Genomic DNA, 18,856 nt, shown 5'->3' with positions numbered 1-18,856 from the left:
TGGTGTAGTGGTTAAGTACGCGGACTCTTATCTGGCAGAACCGGGTTTGATTCCCCACTCCTCCACTTGCACCTGCTAGCATGGCCTTGGGTCAGCCATAGCTCTGGCAGAGGTTGTCCTTGAAAGGGCAGCTGCTGTGAGAGCCCTCTCCAGCCCCACCCACCTCACAGGGTGTCTGTTGTTGGGAAAGAAAGTAAAGGAGATTGTGAGCCACTCTGAGACTCTTCGGAGTGGAGGGTGGGATATGAATCCAATGTCTTCTTCTTCTTCTTCCCTTTGGAGTTCGATCAGCTTGTCACAACCTGGCTCCACCCCCAAAGTCTCCTGGCTCCACCCCCAAAGTCCCCAGATATTGCTTGAGTCAGATCTGGCAACCCTAAAGTCAAGCCTGGTGGGGCTTTTGCCCAGCAAGACTTCTGATTGGCCTTTGGAAATCTGATCAGCTGTGCAGATTAATTTTTTTTTTTAATATTTTGGCAGCAGCTGCCGAAAGGATCTTCCCTGTCTGGCTGAAGCCACAGCAGCCATTTTGTGACTGGCTCCGCCTCATGTAGGAGCCATTTTGTGGCTGTGTCCACTGTGGTGTGCCAGAATTCCAAAGGAGCCTGCGTTCTCAAAAAACTGGGGGTCCCTCAATTCAAGAACATCTTTCTCTAGGAGGCCCAAAGCAGTTTACCGTAAACACCACCAATAAAGATCTCTCAGCAGCCAACAAACATTCCAAAAATGCTATGCGTGCTTCTGCAGATGTTTAAAGTGCATAGTGTCATGGACATCATCTTGGGGGACCTGAGTCAAACCGCCTTTCACCATAAAGCTCACTGAGTGATTGCACTGAGTCCTGTTGATCAGGAGAACAGCAGAATAGATATGACAAAAGGATCATAGAATCATTGAGCTGGAAGGGACCTCCAGGGTCATCTAGTCCAACCCGCTGCACATTGCAGGAAACACAAATACCTACCTACCCCAATAAATAAATCAATAAATAAATGACAAATAAGCGCAATGTCTAAACAATCCATCCCTTACCTTTTGCAAAAGCCCAACCTAGCTCCACCCACTTCCTAAAAACACTTGGCAGGCACCAGAAAAGGTGTTGGCGGACACTGTGCCAGGGGAGTAGGTGGGGTAGGTGGCTGCCTAGGGCGCCACCTCGCCTGGGGGCTCCACCAGGCACTGCCTTATGAAGAGTGCAGCATTTTAGTGCTGCCCCCCCCCCCCGCTGCTTTCTGGTTGAAAGTGGCTGAGTGGTGCCTTTATGCAAAAGTGCCACTCGACTGCTTTCAATCTGAAAGCAGCTGGACGCCACTAAATCACGGTGCTCTCCAAAGAGCGCCATGTTTTAGCGGCGCCTGGCTGCTTTTGGGTTGAAAGCGGCTGAGCGGCACCTTTGCATGAAGGCGATGCTTGGCCACTTTCAATCTGAAAGCAGCCGGTCGCCGCTAAAACCCCAAGCTCTTCGGAGGCTTCCAAGGAAGCCTCTGAAGAGCCAGGTCGCCCTGCACGATGATGTCTCTGTGATGTCATTGTGCCACGTGCTTTGCATGTGAACGAAATTGACCAGAGCGGGAGGGAGGCGCGGCGCGGCACAGGGGGCTGCCTGGAGCGGCAAAACCCATAGCGCCGAGCCTGAACAGGGAACAATTGGGAAACCCCTGGGCTCAGCTAATGTAGCGGTTTATACACGGCTTTCTTTGTAGCTGGAACTGCTTCGCATATTAGGCCACACCCCCCTGATGTAGGCAATCCTCCTGGAGCTTGCAGTAGGCCCTGCACTAAGAGCCCTGTAAGATATACTTAGGGGAGCAACTATTCATAGCTTGCTTTCCACCCTACCGGAGACCTGAAGTGGCTTACAAATTCTCCCCATCCCCATTTTATCTTCATCCTGTTAAGCTGAGAGTGTGTGACTGGCCCAAGGTCTCTCAACAGGCTTCCATGGCAGACTCAGTAGGGCTGCCAAGCCCCTGAGTGGGGCAGGGGTTCTCCCACCCGAGAGGTTCCCATCGCACCGTGTGCACGTTGTGTGTGCAAAAACCACCCCCCACCAGAGACTGTGAGGACCTTGGTGCCCCTAGAAGACTGGGGCTTGAAACCTGAGTCTCCTAGATATTATTCCAACCTTGTAACCACTACACCACTCTGGTTGCCAGGTACATGCAGAAAAGGGCTTTAAAGGAAGAAGCAGCACTTCAAACACTCAGTAATTCTTCCATCCACAGGTGACGCAGCTTTCTCCCGGAGACCTCAGCGGCTCATGTTCCGTTCACGGGCAGCCACCTGCAAGATGTACACTGTCGCTTCTCGAGTGTGATGCAGCCGAAGAATGCTCCCAGGCCAGCTGTCAGCGCTGGGATTCCTGATTGCATGGACCTTTTCATGTGGCTGAGGAAGATTTTGAGGTTGCCTGCCTCATGCGTGCCCCCACCCAGCAGCCCCAAAAGACAATAGCGCTATCAGCCCAGCACCCTGTGTCAGCCATTAATGCTGGGATCGCTGATTGTGTGGACCTTTTCCTTTGAGAGCCAGTTTCCTTTGAGAGCCAGTTTGCTGTAGTGGTTAAGTGTGTGGACTCTTATCTGGGAGAACCGGGTTTGATTCCCCACTCCTCCACTTGCACCTGCTGGAATGGCCTTGGGTCAGCCATAGCTCTGGCAGAGGTTGTCCTTGAAAGGGCAGCTGCTGTAAGAGCTCTCTTAGCCCCACCTGCCTCACAGGGTGTCTGTTGTGGGGGAGGAAGGTAAAGGAGATTGTGAGCCGCTCTGAGACTCTTCGGAGTGGAGGGCGGGATATAAATCCAATATCAACATCAATATCATCATCCTTTGGCTAAGGGAGGGAGGGCTAGATTTGCCTGCACTTTGTGTCCCCCCCCTCAGCTCCATAACACAAGAGTGCTAACTGCCCAAAACCACTTGTCAGCTGTCGGTGCAGGGATCACGGACTGTGTGGAACCTTTCTTTGAGGTAAAAAGGGTCAGCTAGATTTTGAGGCTGCCTGCATCACATGCATTTCCTCCACCCCGCAGCAACCCCATAAGACAATACTGCTGTCTGCCCAAAACCCCATGCCAGCTGTCAGTGCTGGGATCACTGACTGTGGACCTTTTCTATTAACTAAGAAAGGTCAGCTAAATTTTAAGGTTGCCTGCACCATGTGCATTCCCCCTCCCAGCAACCCCATAAAATAGGGGTGGCCAACGATAGCTCTCCAGATGTTTTTTTGCCTACAACTCCCATCAGCCCCAGCCATTGGCCAGGCTGGCTGGGGCTGATGGGAGTTGTAGGCAAAAAAACATCTGGAGAGCTACCGTTGGCCACCCCTGCAACAATAAGCCCAGCACCCCATGTCAGCTGTCAGTGCTGGGATCACCGATTGTGCGGACCTTTCCTTTTCATAAGAACATAAGAGAAGCCATGTTGGATCAGGCCAATGGTCTATCCCGTCCAACCCTCTGTATCACACAGTGGCCAAAAAACCCCAGGTGCCATCAGGAGGTCCATCAGTGGGGCCAGGAGAGAAGACCACATAACACCCTCCCCTTCAGAAGCGCCAAAAGACAATAGCACTGTCAGCCCAGGAACCTGTGTCAGCTGTCTATGCTGGGATCACTGATTGTGTGGACTTTTTCTTTTAGCTAAGAAGGGAGGGCTACGTTTTGAGCCTGCACCATGTGCATTCCCTCAGCAACCCCATAAGCCAATAGGCTATTTGCCCAGAATCCTGTGTCAGCTGTCTATGCTGGGATCACTGATTGTGTGGACCTTTTCTTTTAGCTAAGAATGTTACTGCCTATTATCAATCAATGTGTGATTAAGGTAGGATGCCTGCGCCATGTGCATTCCTCCAGCAACCCCATAAGCCAATAGGCTATCTGCCCAGAATCCCGTGTCAGCTGTCTATGCTGGGATCACTGATTGTGTGGACTTTTTCTTTTAGTTAAGAATGTTACTGCCTGCTATCAATCAATGTGATTAAGGTGAATCAACTCAGTCCCAAAAAAGCCCACAGCACAACCAGGGGTTTTCCGGTTTAATAGGTCTCTGGACACCTTGCTGGCAGAGAAGCCCACTTTCACAGGTATGTGCCTTTGAAACCAGGAGGGCTACGCCGAGAGCTCTGATCCTTTCCTGGACTCTGGGCATTGAGATAGCCGGAAACAATCAGCAGAATCCCAGCAGAACAGGCACAAGCAGCGCCCCCTGCAGCCATCCAGTAGGCATAGCCGAGTTCGTAAGTCACACCAGGAATGCCAAAGGTTACCTGGAGGGAAATTGAAGCTGTGAAAGAACCAGGGAAAGGCTATCTGTTGATCCACAGATTACATTTTCAGCCCACTTTCCCTTCAACAAGCTCATGGTTCTCTCCTGCTAACTGATCCTCACAACAACCCTGCGAGGTAGGCTGGATTAAGTCAGTCAAGGATCTCCCTAGAACAGCAGAATCGCAGAGCTGGAAGGGGCCATACAGGCCATCTAGTCCAACCCTTTACTCAATGCATCCCTGAAATGACGTTTGTCCAGCTGCTGCTTACAGACTGCCAGAGACGGGGAGCTCCCCACCTCCCTTGACAGCTCTTTCCACCATTGAACAACTCTTACTGTAAAAAGGGTTTTCCTAATATCCGCCTGGTAACTTCCTGCCCTTAATTTAAACCCATTCTTGCAAGTCCTCTCCTCTGCAGCCAGGAAGAACAGCTCCCTGCCCTCCTCTGTCAGCCTTTCAAATAGAGAGCCATCTTGTGCCCTTCAGCCTCCTCTTCCCCAGACTGAACATTCCCAAGTTCCTCGGCCTTTCATGGCACAGTGCAAGTTTGAACTTCAGTCTCCCTAGTCCTAGTCTAGCACTCAGTGCTTTTTTTTGTAGCAGGAACTCCTTGCATATTAGACTACACTCTCCTGATGTAGCCAATCCTCCAAGAGCTTACAGGGCTTTTCATACAGGGCCTACTGTAAGCTCTCAGAGGATTGGCTACATCAGGAGAGTGTAGCCTAATATGCACAGGAGCTCCTGCTACAAAAGAAAAAACCCTGCTAGCACTAATCATGATACCATACTGGCTGTGACTGAGTGCCAACCTCGTGTAGCGCTTAGAGTGTCAGACTCAGGTTCGAATCCGCACTTGTGCCATGGAAGCGCCCAGGGTGTTTTGAGCAGGAATGCACAGAAACACAGTTCCAGCTGGCTTGCTGCCATGGGGTGTGGCCTAATACGGAAATAAGTTCCTGTTGGGCTTTCTCTACAAAAAAAAAAGCCCTGTGTGAAATCATGGTGATGTCAGGGGTGTGGCCCAATATGCAAATAAATTCCTGCTGGGCTTTTTCTACCAAATGTTCCTTCTGGGCTTTTTCTACCAAAAAAACCCCTGGAGGTCACCATAAGTCAGCTGTGACTTGAAGTGGGGGGAGCTGACAGCTATTTGTCAAAAACAAAATTTCTGCCTGTGGGTACTAAGCCTCTGAATCCCAGAGCCAGGAGGCAATATCAGGGGAAGGCCTCAGCCTCTAGGCCCTGCTGTTGACCAGAGGAACTGGCTGGCCACTGTGTGAGGCAGGATGCTGGACTAGATGGAGCATTGGTCTGATCCAGCAGGGCCCTTCTTATGTTAGGGAAATTTGCTGTTTTGTCATATCACAATGAGCATCGCTCTATGGATTTAGATCATATATGCATTCATTCATACACACAAACACACACACACATTAATTCCTCTCATAACTGTTTTTAATATGCTAATGATTGTTCTGGCCTCACACAAATAGTCAATTGTGAGGAGATGCACATTAATATTAAAGCAGGAGGGGGAAAGTTGTGCATTTCTACCCATCCACCCACCCCCAAAAGCTAGAAGAATATGTTTCCTTGCACAGCTAGCAATACTGCACTGTGCTTTAATTTCATCAGCTACACTTCCTGCCAGAGAATATCCCTGGGGTGGGGGCTGATGAACTGTTCTGTCAACTCTATATAAAATTAAAACTAGAAGGAGGAATGTGTGCATTTTTATGGAGGAGAAGCAAGAAAGCAGGGTCTAGCGTGGGAGCTGACCAGCTTAGAGATGCAGTTTAGTGTAGTGGTTGAGTACATGGACTCTTATCTGGGAGAACCGGGTTTGATTCCCCCCTCCTCCATTTACAGCTGCTGGAATGGCCTTGGGTCAGCCATAGCTCTCGCGGAGCTGTTCTTGAAAGGGCTTCTGTGAGAGCTCATTCAGCCCCATCCACCTCACAGGGTGCTTGTTGTGGGGGAGGAAGGCAAAGGAGATTGTGAGCCACTCTGAGATTCAGATTGAAGGGCGGGATATAAATCCAATATCATCATCTTCTTAATCGGTTCTTGCGCTCACTATGCAGAAATCAGTAGGTGAAGATTTTCAGTGGAGAAATTATGCCTCAGCCCCAATAATGATGAAAATGCTATTAAGGGCAGAGTGACAAAGGTCAGTTTTAAAAGCTGGCTACCCTGAAAAACGGCAGTGAACACTTTTCGCCCACCTGTAGTGTTTCACCCTGCTTTTTAAGCTCCTTATTAAAGGCCTGGTTGGTGCCCCTGTCCTCTGAGGTAAGGTTGTTGGCCCTCAGAATTTAGCAATGGTACCATATTTGTGGAACTCTCTGCCCAGGTCTGTTTTAAGTGGTGATATAGGATGGTGGTTGGCATGGTTGGGTAGCTGTCAAGGCCCAAAGCCTGGCAGGGAGCCCATTACTGATTGGGGTTCTTGCAAGCCAAGCAGATGCTCTATTGCTGAGCTGCAGACTGTTTCCCTGAAATGACTGGGGAGAGATTTAAACCACAACTGACACTAGGGTTGTTATGTTCCCCTGGCCACCAGCAGGGCATGGGAGGGATAGGGTTGCCAGTTGCAGGCTGGGAAACTCCTGAAGATTTGGAGGGGGGGGGGAGCCAGGGAAGGACAGGGACCTCAGTGAAGTGCAGTGAAGGGGAGGGATGGTGGCTCAGTGGTAGAGCATCTGCTTGGGAAGCAGAAGGTCCCAGGTTCAATCCCTGCCATCTCCAACTAAAAGGGTCCAGGCAAATAGGTGTGAAAACCCTTAGCTTGAGACCCTGGAGAGCCACTGCCAGTCTGAGTAGACAATACTGACTTTGATGGACCGAGGGTCTGATTCAGTAGAAGGCAGCTTCATATGTTCAAGTGCAATGGCCAGAGAGTCCACCTTTCAAAGCATCCATTTTCTCCAGGGAACTGATCTTTGTAGTCAGAAGCTGAGTTTGAATTCCAGGGGATCTCAAGGTCCTACCTGGAGACTGGCATCGTTATGTGGCACTCAAACCACTCCACTGCACGGGCTTTCCTGATACATTCCTGGAACTACTTTAGCGCTCCTGTTTTAAACTGCCCCTGGAAGTCAAATTTACCTCTAGTTTATACTTCTGCACAGTGTCGATACCATACCAAAGGACAGCGACTGCACCAGCTATGCCTGTGAAAGAGAGAGGAATGACCATGTGATGATCTCCAAACTTGCTCCCCCACCCCCTCTCGGCTCAGAATGGCAGCAGAATGGCAGCGGTCTTGAGCGGAGGTCTTTTGCATCACCTACAACCTGATCCTTTCAACTGGTGATAGTAGGGGTTGAACCCAGGGCCTTCGGGTGCTCTTCCATTAAGCCGCAGCCCACCCCAAAGCTCCACTGCTGAATTTTTTTGTGTTGCATGCCACCAAAAAACACAGAAAAAGGCCTAGTTAAAATGGTAGCATTCCTTTGAAATGTGGTTTGCTTATTTTTGATCTTTTGTGGTCTTCCCAGAGCCACAGTCCAGGGAGAATTACATTTGCCTCATCCCCGTAAAAAAAAAAAAGACCAAAGCTGCCCTGACCTGGATAGCCCAGGTGAGTCTGATCTCCTCAGATCTCAGAATAGGGTTGCCAAGTCCCCAGCTTCCCATAGCGGGGGACTATCACGTTTGCTTTGCACGCGCGCTCCGTGATGACGTCACCCAGAAGTGATGTCATCAAAACACCCCTGCATGGGTGCTGCCATTTTGATGACATCACTTCCGGGTGATTTCATTGCACCAGCGATGTAGGGGGAGGTTCCCCCCGCTGGCCCAATGTGGGCCGGCAGGTTGGGCATCTCCCGCCCGGGATGTTGGCAGCCCTATCTCAGAAGCTAAGCAGGGCCGACTCTGGCAAGTACTGGGATGGGAGACCTCCTTGGAATACCAAGTGAAGAGGACAGGGGCAGGCTTTATTCAGCCACCTCCCTGAATATCCTCCAGGACCTCAGTTGGGGTCAGTCAGCAGAGGTTGACATGACTTTCCAATGCAGACACACAAACACAAATACAAAAAGAGACCAAAGCAATGTTTACCTCCTAGGAGGAACAAGCTCCCAGCAGCAAGGGAAAACTTGTGTTTCCGAGGGACTTTGTCATGGATCAGGTTGGTGCATTTCATCCCGGCAATGAAAGGGGGCAGAGCAGCAAGGGTCAGGAAGCCAGAGAGGATGACCAAGACCCGGGTGGCCACCAGGACAGCTGCAAGGAGAGGGGGAAAGGATCATGACCTTCAAGGAAAAAAGCACACCACCGCTGGCCTAGCAGCTGGAATTCTGCATTACTACCACCCACGTAACCATTTTTGTCCGTGTTGCTTGCCTTTTTTTTTTGCACAAACAAAATACTAATTCCTTTCCTCAATGGGATAAAAATAGGGTTGCCAACCTCCAGTTCATGCAACACACAAGAAAACACTGCATATACTATTTATACGCTATATAGAGCCAGTTTGGTGTAGTGGTTAAGTGTGTGGACTCTTATCTGGGAGAACCGGGTTTGATTCCCCACTTCTCACTTGCACCTGCTGGCATGGCCTTGGGTTAGCCATAGCTCTGGCAGAGGTTGTCCTTGAAAGGGCAGCTGCTGTGAGAGTGCTCTCAGCCCCACCCACCTCACAGGGTGTCTGTTGTGGGGGAGGGAGATAAAGGAGATTGTGAGCCACTCTGAGACTCCTGAGTGGAGGGCGGAATATAAATCCAATGTCTTCTTCTTCTTTACTTTTAAAATATATTTTTCTATCAAATGCACTAGCTTGTAATATATACAGCGCTTGAAATAACAAAGTACTTATACCAGCCACATACATTCCAAAACAAATATCTTAACCGAGAGAGCTGACTTGAAAATAGATACTGCTGTAGCCTGTAGCACAAGGTTCTGGACATAATTATGGCTAATTATGGATAAAATCTTCAAAAGAAACATGTGTGTAAACCTAGGCAGCACGTGCCACTGTGCTCTGCCCAAAGAGCTGTATGCTGCTCCTTTCAAGGACTTCCTGTACCTCCATTTAAGAGACTTTCTTCTTTTGGCTCAAAATACCTCAGCATCAATTTAGAAGACAGCTTCATTCTCTTCATGTTGCATGTCCATTGGATCAACCAGAGTACATTGGATGAGTAGCTGTCTCTTTCAAGGACTGTTTATTGAAGAAGATATTGGATTTATATCCTGCCCTCCACTACGAAGAGTCTCAGAGCAGCTCACAATCTCCTTTACCTTCCTCCCCCACAACAGATACCCTGTGAAGTGGGTGGGGCTGGAGAGGGCTCTCACAGTAGCTGCCCTTTCAAGGACAACCTCTGCCAGAGCTATGGCTGACCCAAAGCCATGCAAGCAGGTGCAAGTGGAGGAGTGGGGAATCAAACCTGGTTCTCCCAGATAAGAGTCTGCACACTTAACTACTACACCACACTGGCTCTCTCAGTATTGAAGGACTGAGCCTTTAAGATATTTGTTTTGGAGTGTATGTGGCTGGTATAAGTAATTTATTTCAAATGCAGTTTACATTATAAGCTAGTACATTTGATAGAAAAATATATTTAAAAAGTAAAGCATGACTATATAGTGTATAGGTATTATATGCAGTGCTTTCCTGTTTGTTGTTCTATCTCCACTGCAGCTTCTGTGTGTTGCTCAACCTCCAGTTCGTTGCTGGAGAACTCCTGGAATTACGACTGGTCTCTAGATAACAGAAATCACTTTCCCTGGAGAAAGTGGCTGCTTTGGAGGGTGGACTTGATGGTATCATATCCCACTGTGGCCTCTTCCCCTCCCCAAACTCAGCCCTCCCCAGACTCCACCCCCCCCCCCCAAGCTCCAGATATTTCCCAACCTAGAGCTGACAATGGCCCCTTCCTTAAGTCCCTGATATGAATATTAACAAGCTGGCCTCCTGGTTTTGTCTAGTCAACAGAGCACGGTCGTTTGCTTGTTGTCGTACAGTCAGCCACCCACCCCAATCACACAGACTCATTTGCCTTACCAGGGTGTTCACTGAGATAGGAGATGGGAATATCACACGTCCAGAGGTTGGCTACGTTGTCAAATATGCACTCACTCCACAGGCCCCGGCACCGGACACTCAAACCCACGGATGACAGAGGATCCTTGGCGTCTTGCTGCACAAGGGAAATACGTTATTCAGGAATGGGTCAACACTGGCTCTCTGTCCCACCATCCCACCCGCTTTGAAAGACACCAACCCTATTAATGTATAACACTTTCATTTTAAGAAAGATGGTTTGGGGCTTTTTTCGAATTAAAACTTCACGGGTTTTAAAAATGACTGGTGACCTCCTAAAAGGTAGAAGTTTCACAAACACTAGTGTGCCTAGATGTGCCAAGCAGTAGCCTCCTTAACTTGTAGGGTTACCAGCTGTGGATGGTCAAAATACCTGGAGATTTTGGGGGTGGAACCATTGATGGGGGTGGGGGGTATAATGCCGTAAAGTCCACTCTCCAATGCCATAAAGTCCTCTCTGGGAGAGCCAATTTGGTGTAGTGGTTAAGTGTGCGGACTCTTATCTGGGAGAACCGGGTTTGATTCCCCACTCCTCCACTTGCACCTGCTAGCATGGCCTTGGGTCAGCCATAGCTCTGGCAGAGGTTGTCCTTGAAAGGGCAGCTGCTGTGAGAGCCCTCTCCAGCCCCACCCACCTCACAGGGTGTCTGTTGTGGGGGAGGAAGGGAAAGGAGATTGTGAGCCGCTCTGAGACTCTTCGGAGTGGAGGGCGGGATATAAATCCAATATCTTCTTCTTCTCTCCAAAGGAGTCATTTTCTCCAGGGAAACTGATTGTTATCATCTGGTAATCAATCATAAAAGCAGGTACTCTCCAATCCCCGCCTGGAGGATGGCAACTACACCCTTTAGGATTTTAAAAAATGCTTGGGCTCTGAAAATCTCCTTTTCACTATTATGACTGAGCACAGTTGGCTGCTTCAAGAACGTTCAGGATATCTTAAGGCCATTTTTATTTCTCTGAGGAAACAGCATGTGAAAAGCAGAAGGAAAGCTTCCAGACTTCAACATTAACTGGTTTTACTCAACTCGCCATGATCCTAAACCTCACAATTCATGAAATGTTTAAAAAGCACATAGATCCCGGGTCTTGCCAAGAGGGTTCTAGAAGTTTCAATTGGTTATGAGATTTTCCGTTAATTTATTTGAGGCCCAACTTGGAAATATGGCAAATAGGGTTGCCAATCCCCAGGTGGGGGCAGGGGATCCCCCGGTTTGGAGGCCCTCCCCCCGCTTCAGGGTCATCAGAAAGTGGGGGGAGGGGAGGGAAATGTCTCCTGGGAACTCTGTTATTCCCTATGGAGATTTATTCCCATAGAAAATAATGGAGAATTGATCCGTGGGTATCTGGGGCTCTGGGGGGGGGGCTTTTTTTTGAGGTAGAGGCACCAGACTTTCAGTACAGCATCTAGTGCCTCTCCCCAAAATATCCCCCCAGTTTCAAAACGATTGGACCAGGGGGTCCAATTCTATGAGCCCCAAAAGAAGGTGCCCCTATCCTTCATTATTTCCTATGGAAGGAAGGCAATGAAAAGGTGTGCCATCCCTTTAAACATGATGGCCAGAACTCCCTTTGGAGTTCAATTATGCTTGTCACAGCCTTGATCTTGGCTCCACCCCTAATGTCTCCTGGCTCCACCCCCAAAGTCTCCTGGCTCCACCCCCAAAGTCCCCAGATATTTCTTAAATTGGACTTGGCAACCCTAATAGGACCTGCCTACCTAAAGGACCGCCTCTCCCCATATGTACCCCGGAGAGCACTGAGGTCTGGTTCCCAGAACTTACTAACAATCCCTGGGCCAAGAGAAGCTAGGTTGAGGGCTACTAGGGAGCAGGCCTTCTCGGTGATAGCCCCTCGTTGGTGGAACGACCTTCCAGAGATGGTGCGAGCCCTGCGGGACCTGAACCAATTCCGCAGGGCTTGCAAAACATTTCTTTTTCAGTTGGCATTCGAGACAGAACCTGATTAACTAACGAGCAGACACTTAGCCATCTTATGTACATCAGGATTACAACATTTTAGCACCTATTTTATATGTTTTATCTATTTTAAATAACTTATTTGTAACTGATATTTAAACTGTTATGTTGTTTTATATGTATCATGGGACTCCCATGTCTGTTATGCTGTTTTATGTGAATCATGGGACTCCCATGTCTGTTAGCCGCCCTGAGCCCGCCTGGCGGGGAGGGCGGGATATAAAAATAAAATATTATTATTATTATTATTATTATAATGGCAAACCTCCCAGTCAGGAAGACTGACTGTAGCCCAGCATGACAACTTTGCCTGGACAGTGTGATAAATTTTGATTGTTTTAATTACAGAATGTGTTTTATATGTAATATAATTTTATAATATGTTTTGACCTATTGATTGTTGTGATTTTATACAGTGAGCTGCCCTGAGCCTGCTTCGGCGGAGAGGGTGGGATATAAATCAAATCAAATAAATAAAAATAAACAAAGGCTGTGTGTGTGAAAAACACTCGCAGAATAAACCGAATTGGTTCCTCTCTTTTTCAAGTTGTCAGAAAAAGTTCTGACCTTTCCTCTAGCACAGCAAATTGGCACTTATTGCCGCCGATATTTTTCTCAGGGCTTAGCGTTCCCATGGCAACAGCATCATCTTTTTTCATCTGCTCAACCCAAATATTTCTTTGGTTCCTACCATTCATTTCTCCTCAGAAGGAAAAGGGGAGGGGACAAGATTTGTTGGAAGACCAAGGGGATTCAGGGTTAAGAAATGTGTGCCTTGTCTACCCAATGATTTTTTTTTTTTTTTAAAGACACATTGCCTTGAGTGGGTAGTAGTTATCCACCAAGAATTGTACACTGACCCTGTGCATGTTTACCAAGGCAAACTCTGAATTGTTGCAATTCAGGGTCTAGAGATCCACTGTTGAGAAACACCTGGCAACAGTGTTCCCTCTAAGCTGAGTTAGTGTGAGCTAGCTCACAGATTTTTAGCCTCCAGCTCACACATTTTTGTTTTAGCTCAGGAAGGATGACCCCAGAGCACAACAATTTATGCAGGAGCTCACAACTTTAATACCACAAAAAAGGAGTCGATTGCACCTTTAAGACCAGCTTAGTTTTATTCAGAATGTAAGCTTTCGTGGGCATGCGTGCTTCTGAAAAAATCTACTTTGTGAGCTACTGGTATTAAAGTTAAATCCAAGTAGGCAGCTGTGTTGGTTTGAAGTAGTAGAACAAAATAGGAGTCGATTGCACCTTTAAGACCAACTTCAGTGTGCATGCACGCGAAAGCTGACGTTCTGAATAAAACTAAGTTGGTCTTAAAGGTGCAATCGACTCCTATTTTGTTCTACTACTTCAGACCAACACGGCTGCCTACTTGGATTTAACTTTAATACCAGTAGCTCACAAAGTAGATTTTTTTGCTCACAAGACCCTGCAGCTTAGATGGAACACTGCCTGGTGTCCTTTCTATAGCCTTCCACAACCTGTTACAGGTCACAACTCCCCATCACAGTAAAATCAAGAATTCTGGATGCTGATGCAACAGACTTAGGGTGTTTCTTCAAAATCCCAATTCAGGCCCTAGGCAAAATTGTGTCTCCCCCACATTGAGAAGCATTTGTTCAATTCCTGATTACTATTTTTTTTAAAAAAAAAATTGCCTTTCTAACCCGTTTTGATGCCCCATTTGTATGCATGATTTATCCCCACTGCATAAGATAATCTGTCTGCCCACTAGGATCTGTCCATCAGCATTCACTCGTGCCATGCATTGGCAAACTGTAACAAATCTGTTGCCTCTGTGCTTAGAAAAGGGTTTAAATTTTGAGAATACTTAAATTTTAAAAATAACTGAAAGATCAGGTAATGGATCTGTACGACAACATTGGGTGGACCAGTGCTGAACAGTGCTTATCAGCTGTACAAGTCAAAATAAACTGCTTGAACTATATATAGTGGATAGTTTGGTTGACATCAGGAGGCCCCCTCACAAGCCCAGTGCCTCAGGTGGTCCTCTAGGGTGCTTGCCACTAAATCCAGCACTGTTCTCTCTTCCCCTCCCCTTTCTATTTTTTTTTAAATGTGTGTGCACACCTGGAAGTCATGGCAACCTCTGGTGACTGACCCCTACTGGGGGCCTGGAGGATATTCAGGGAGGTGGCTGAATAAAGCCTGCCTCTGCCTCCAGGCTCTGGTATTCCTTGGAAGTTTCCCATCCAATTACTTGCCAGGGTCAGCTCCGCTTAGCTTTCAAGATCTGATGTGATCAGTCTTGCCTGGGCTATCCAGGGCTGGGCAATCGAGCTCTATTCTGATCCATGAATAGCTTTTTGATGGATAGGCTCTGAGCTTTGAAGATGTTTGAAGACGGAGCATATGGGTCAAAGGGTTGGACCTGGACAGGGCAGAGCTGCATTCAAATCTCCATTCTGCCACAAAACTTCTAGGTGATTTTGGTCCAGCTCCTCCCTCTTGGGATAGCCTACCCTGCAAAGTTATCCTGAGAGACCCAGAAGCTGTTAGCTTCTGAGAAGCGGGGTGGGATGCAGGGCCGGATTAACAATTAGGCCAAGTAGGCAATGGCCTATGGGCCCCTACAGCTTTAGGGGCCCCAAGCTGGCTCCCCCCCCCCCAGTTTCCCCCCTGCTTGCAGCCCCCCCAGCCTACACATGCAGCCAGCAACTGAGCCACTCTTTGCCCACTTGCCTGGTGCAGCTGTTGCTGGCATGGCCGCCAAGTTTGGCTCTCTCTGCCTCTCCCCCGCAGCTTTGTCAAAGGGGCTTTTGGGAAGGTGCCTGTAAGCTTCAGTGGGGGCTGCAGGTGGCAGGGTGGGCGCTCTGAATCTGTTAATTTGCAAGGGGCCCCCCAAGGTTTTGACTGCCTAGGGGCCTCCACAGGGTTTAATTTGGCACTGGTGGGATGCAACATATTTGATCAAGAGAACATTCGTTCTTACCCTCCAGCAATCTGACCCGGCACACAGGACGAGAAGTAGAAGGCCCGAGACCCCTAACGCCGTCGCCATCACATCCGCAGCCGCTGCCGGTGCTGTGATTTCCATTCCCCTTTCAGCCAGAACTTTTCTTGAGCTAAAACCAGACATTCCTTTCCTCGGCAGCTGGCGTGCCAGAAGGTGGACTGCTGCTCCTAGCAGAAGGGGCTCCTGATGGGAACTGGGGGAAGGTCAGCTTGTTCCCTCTTGTGGAAGCAAAAAGAACATGTTTCCAAAACGCTGCCCCCTGCGCGCGCCTGCAAGTCTTCCTGGCTGCTCACTCTCCTTCGGAGCTTTGTTGCCTGCGTGGATGGGAAAGGCCTGGGTTGGATCAAAACAACGTTTCCGCTCCAACATGCCCAGCGCCTCCTTCCAATATGGCTAGGGTTCCCAATCCCCAGGTGGGGGCAGGGATCCCCCCCCCTTCAGGGTAATCAGAAAGCGGGGGGGGGAGGGAAGGGAAATGTCTGCTGGGTACTCATGATTCCTTATAGAGACTTATTCCCATAGAAAATAATGGAGAATTGATCCACGGCCATCTGGGGCTCTGAGGGCCCGGTGTTTTGAGGTAGAGGCACCACATTTTCAATATAGTATCCAATGGCTCCCCCCAAAATACTCCCTAAATTCCAAAAAGATTGGACTAGGGGGTCCAATTCTATGAGCCCCCAAAGAAGGTGCCCCTATCCATTATTTCCTATGGAAGGAAGGCATTTAAAAGATGTGCAGTCCCTTGAAATGTGACGGCCAAAACTCCCTTTGGAGTTCAATTATGCTCGTCACATCCTTGCTCCTGGCTCCACCCCAATGTCTCCTGGCTCCACCCCCAAAGTCTCCTGGCTCCACCTCCAAAGTCCCCAGATATTTCTTGAATTGGACTTGGCAACCCTAAATATGGCTGTTGTCCTTGCAGGCCCAATGGCAAGTGGGCTCAATAGGCCCCTGAAGAAGTGGGCCCCCTTAAACATTAGGCGATATGTTAAGAATGTTAATGATCTTTTAGTAGCTTGAAAATATAATAGAAGTTCCAGTATTTTTGGCATCTCCAAAAAGGGTCCAGGCAAATAGGCATGAAAATCCTCAGCTTGAGACCCTGGAGAGCCGCTGCCAGCATTAGAAGACAATACTGACTTTGATGGACCAAGGTTCTGATTCAGTAGAAGGCAGCTTCATATGTTCATATGTTCATATTACTGTAATGCAACTAAAATTTACATTGTATTTAGGGTTGCCAGCCTCCAGGTGGGGCCTGGGGATCTCCCACTTTTGCAACTGATCTCCGGCTGGCAGAGATCAGCTCCCCTGGAGAAAATGCAATCTGGATTTACATTTAGTATCTACTGTATGCTGCCAGGAATATATAGTTCACAAAAGTTTTAATTGCACCTTTTTCCCACATGTATTTTTTGAAAATTGTATTTCTTTCTTACAAAAATTAAAGGATAGCCTTATAGTTGTGCGTGGGCCCCCTATGTCTCCTGACAACCAATATTTTTAGGCCCAGTCCGCCACTGGTCCTATAATCTTCAGAATGGCTTTTGGGGGTGGTGAAAAGAGTCTGCTATTTTGCTCAAAGAGAAAAGCTGGTGATATCCCTTCTCCGTAGGAGGGTGAGAAGATTGCTGCTTCCTCTTGTTTAAAGAAGCCATTTACTACCTTGGCGACATCAGCAGTCTTTGCATCAGTCCTCATTTTTGCCGCACATGTGTTTGCATTCTTAGAAGCAACCCACTCAGATGAAGAAAGGGGAGAACGTCTGTTCTGTGCAACATTCTCAGAACATGCTACTTTTCTACAGGCAGGGAAGTAAGGGTTTGTTTTTTTTAATGTGCAGGTTCATTTTTTTTTTTGAAAGAGAGTTCCCCCTGCTGCCTGAAGTGGTTTGGTTTGAGCAGGATTCTGCTGTTTGATTTTGCCATTCGGCTCTAAGACTTCACTACATTCTTAGATGGCTTCTTGCACTGTGCTGAGGGTCACAGCAGCCTTGTTGGGTCAAACGAGGGTCCATCTTGTCCTGCATTCTGTTCCAAGCTCAGCTGTCCAGGTTGTTCTGCAAACAGGGTATGAAAGGGGATAGCTGGGCCTTGTGGTTTGTCCCTGGCTTCCTCTGTATGGTCAAGTTCTATCGCAGCCATTAGACATTAACACTGGTTTTCCGTAAAGACATGCATCTAGTCCTTTTTTCCTTCATCAACTTAACCTGGTGACATCTTGTGGTGGTGAGTTCCAGAGGTGTTATGGGAAGGACTCGACCTTGTCATCCTCAGAGTAGCACAGCAAGGATGAAGCATTATTTCTGAGCAGGACACAGCAGAAGCCGAAACCAAACTGGAGGAGAGAAAAGGGAGAGAGAGATTCTGATGAACACTGATTTGTCTCAGTGCTTGTAAATGGCTCAACTCAGCATTGTCCAACATTCCTCCTTGTTCAGCTTTTCAGAACAAAGCAAATCTGAATCTTATATGTGTGTAGCCTCTACCTCAAGACCAGTTCAACGTGTCATGAACATATGAACATATGAAACTGCCTTATACTGAATCAGGCCACTTTGGTCCATCAAAGTCAGTATTGTCTACTCAGACTGGCAGCGATTCTCCAGGGTCTCAAGCTGAGGTTTTTCATGCCCTTTTTAGTTGGAGATGTCAGGGATTGAACCAGGGACCTTCTGCTTACCACTGAGCCACCATCCCTCCCCATGGGAAACAGTCCTGGTCTTGACCAAAAGGGGGGTGCAGGGCTGTGGCCCATCTTCCTCTCAGGAAGGAGGGAGGAAGTCAGTGCAAAAGTCCCAAATAGGACCACAGCAGCCAATTTGCAAAGGAGTGGGGGTGGGGAAATGGGGACACTCTTTAAAAAAAAAACTTTACTTACTTATTTTTATGATACTGTTTATTTAGCCTACAGGCTTTTAGAATGTCACAGTAGGTCAGGGGTGGCCAAACTGTGGCTCAGAAGCCACATGTGGCTCTTTTACATTGTGTGGCTCTTGAAGCCCCCACAGCCCCATTGGCTGACTTGGAGATGGCAGTTGTTTCTTCAAATCATTTCTCCAAGCCAAGTCATCCAGTAGCTTGGAGAATGCATTTAAAATTAAAGTTGCTTTCTTTCCACCTCTCCCTCCTCCATCTATTTTTCCTTCCTTCCTTCCTGGCTGGGGAGGATTCAGCCCCAAGCTGAAGAAGCTTTGGGGACTTAAAAAAAAGAAAAGCATAAGGACGTATGGTGTGCAGAAAAGCAAGTTGCAAAAATCTATCAAATGTGTCCTCCCACTTTAAATCTACAAATGTGAGCCTTCCACTCTTTCACCCAGACCAAAGGGCCACCCTTCTCCCCACCTTGGCCCTGGATGTATAGTAATTAACAAGGAGAAATTAACCAATTAACAAAGTGTGATTAATTAAGATTAACAAAGACAAAGAGTAATTAATACATGGAATTCACTGCCACAGGAAGTGGCAGAAACGACAACCATAGACAGCTTCAAGAGGGGATTGGATCAACATCTGGAGCAGAGGTCCATCAGTGGCTATTAGCCCAGAGTATTGATGGAACTCT

General features: G+C 48.0%; 1 protein-coding gene across 1 annotated transcript; it reads right to left on the bottom strand.

Annotated features, from left to right (window-relative positions):
• Window positions 1-4,026: 4,026 nt before the first annotated feature.
• On the bottom strand, window positions 4,027-15,434 carry LOC132587070 (claudin-16-like). Its single transcript, XM_060259272.1, has 5 exons — window positions 15,266-15,434; window positions 10,289-10,424; window positions 8,338-8,502; window positions 7,381-7,445; window positions 4,027-4,266 (listed from the first exon to the last, which is right to left on the bottom strand). The coding sequence occupies exons 1-5, from the start codon at window positions 15,410-15,412 to the stop codon at window positions 4,078-4,080; spliced, it is 702 nt and encodes a 233-aa protein (XP_060115255.1). The 5' UTR covers window positions 15,413-15,434; the 3' UTR covers window positions 4,027-4,077.
• Window positions 15,435-18,856: the final 3,422 nt, after the last annotated feature.

This window comes from Heteronotia binoei, chromosome 18 (assembly GCF_032191835.1).
Source record: "Heteronotia binoei isolate CCM8104 ecotype False Entrance Well chromosome 18, APGP_CSIRO_Hbin_v1, whole genome shotgun sequence".
Lineage (NCBI taxonomy): Eukaryota > Metazoa > Chordata > Lepidosauria > Squamata > Gekkonidae > Heteronotia > Heteronotia binoei.
This window is presented reverse-complemented; position numbering and strand designations above follow the sequence as displayed.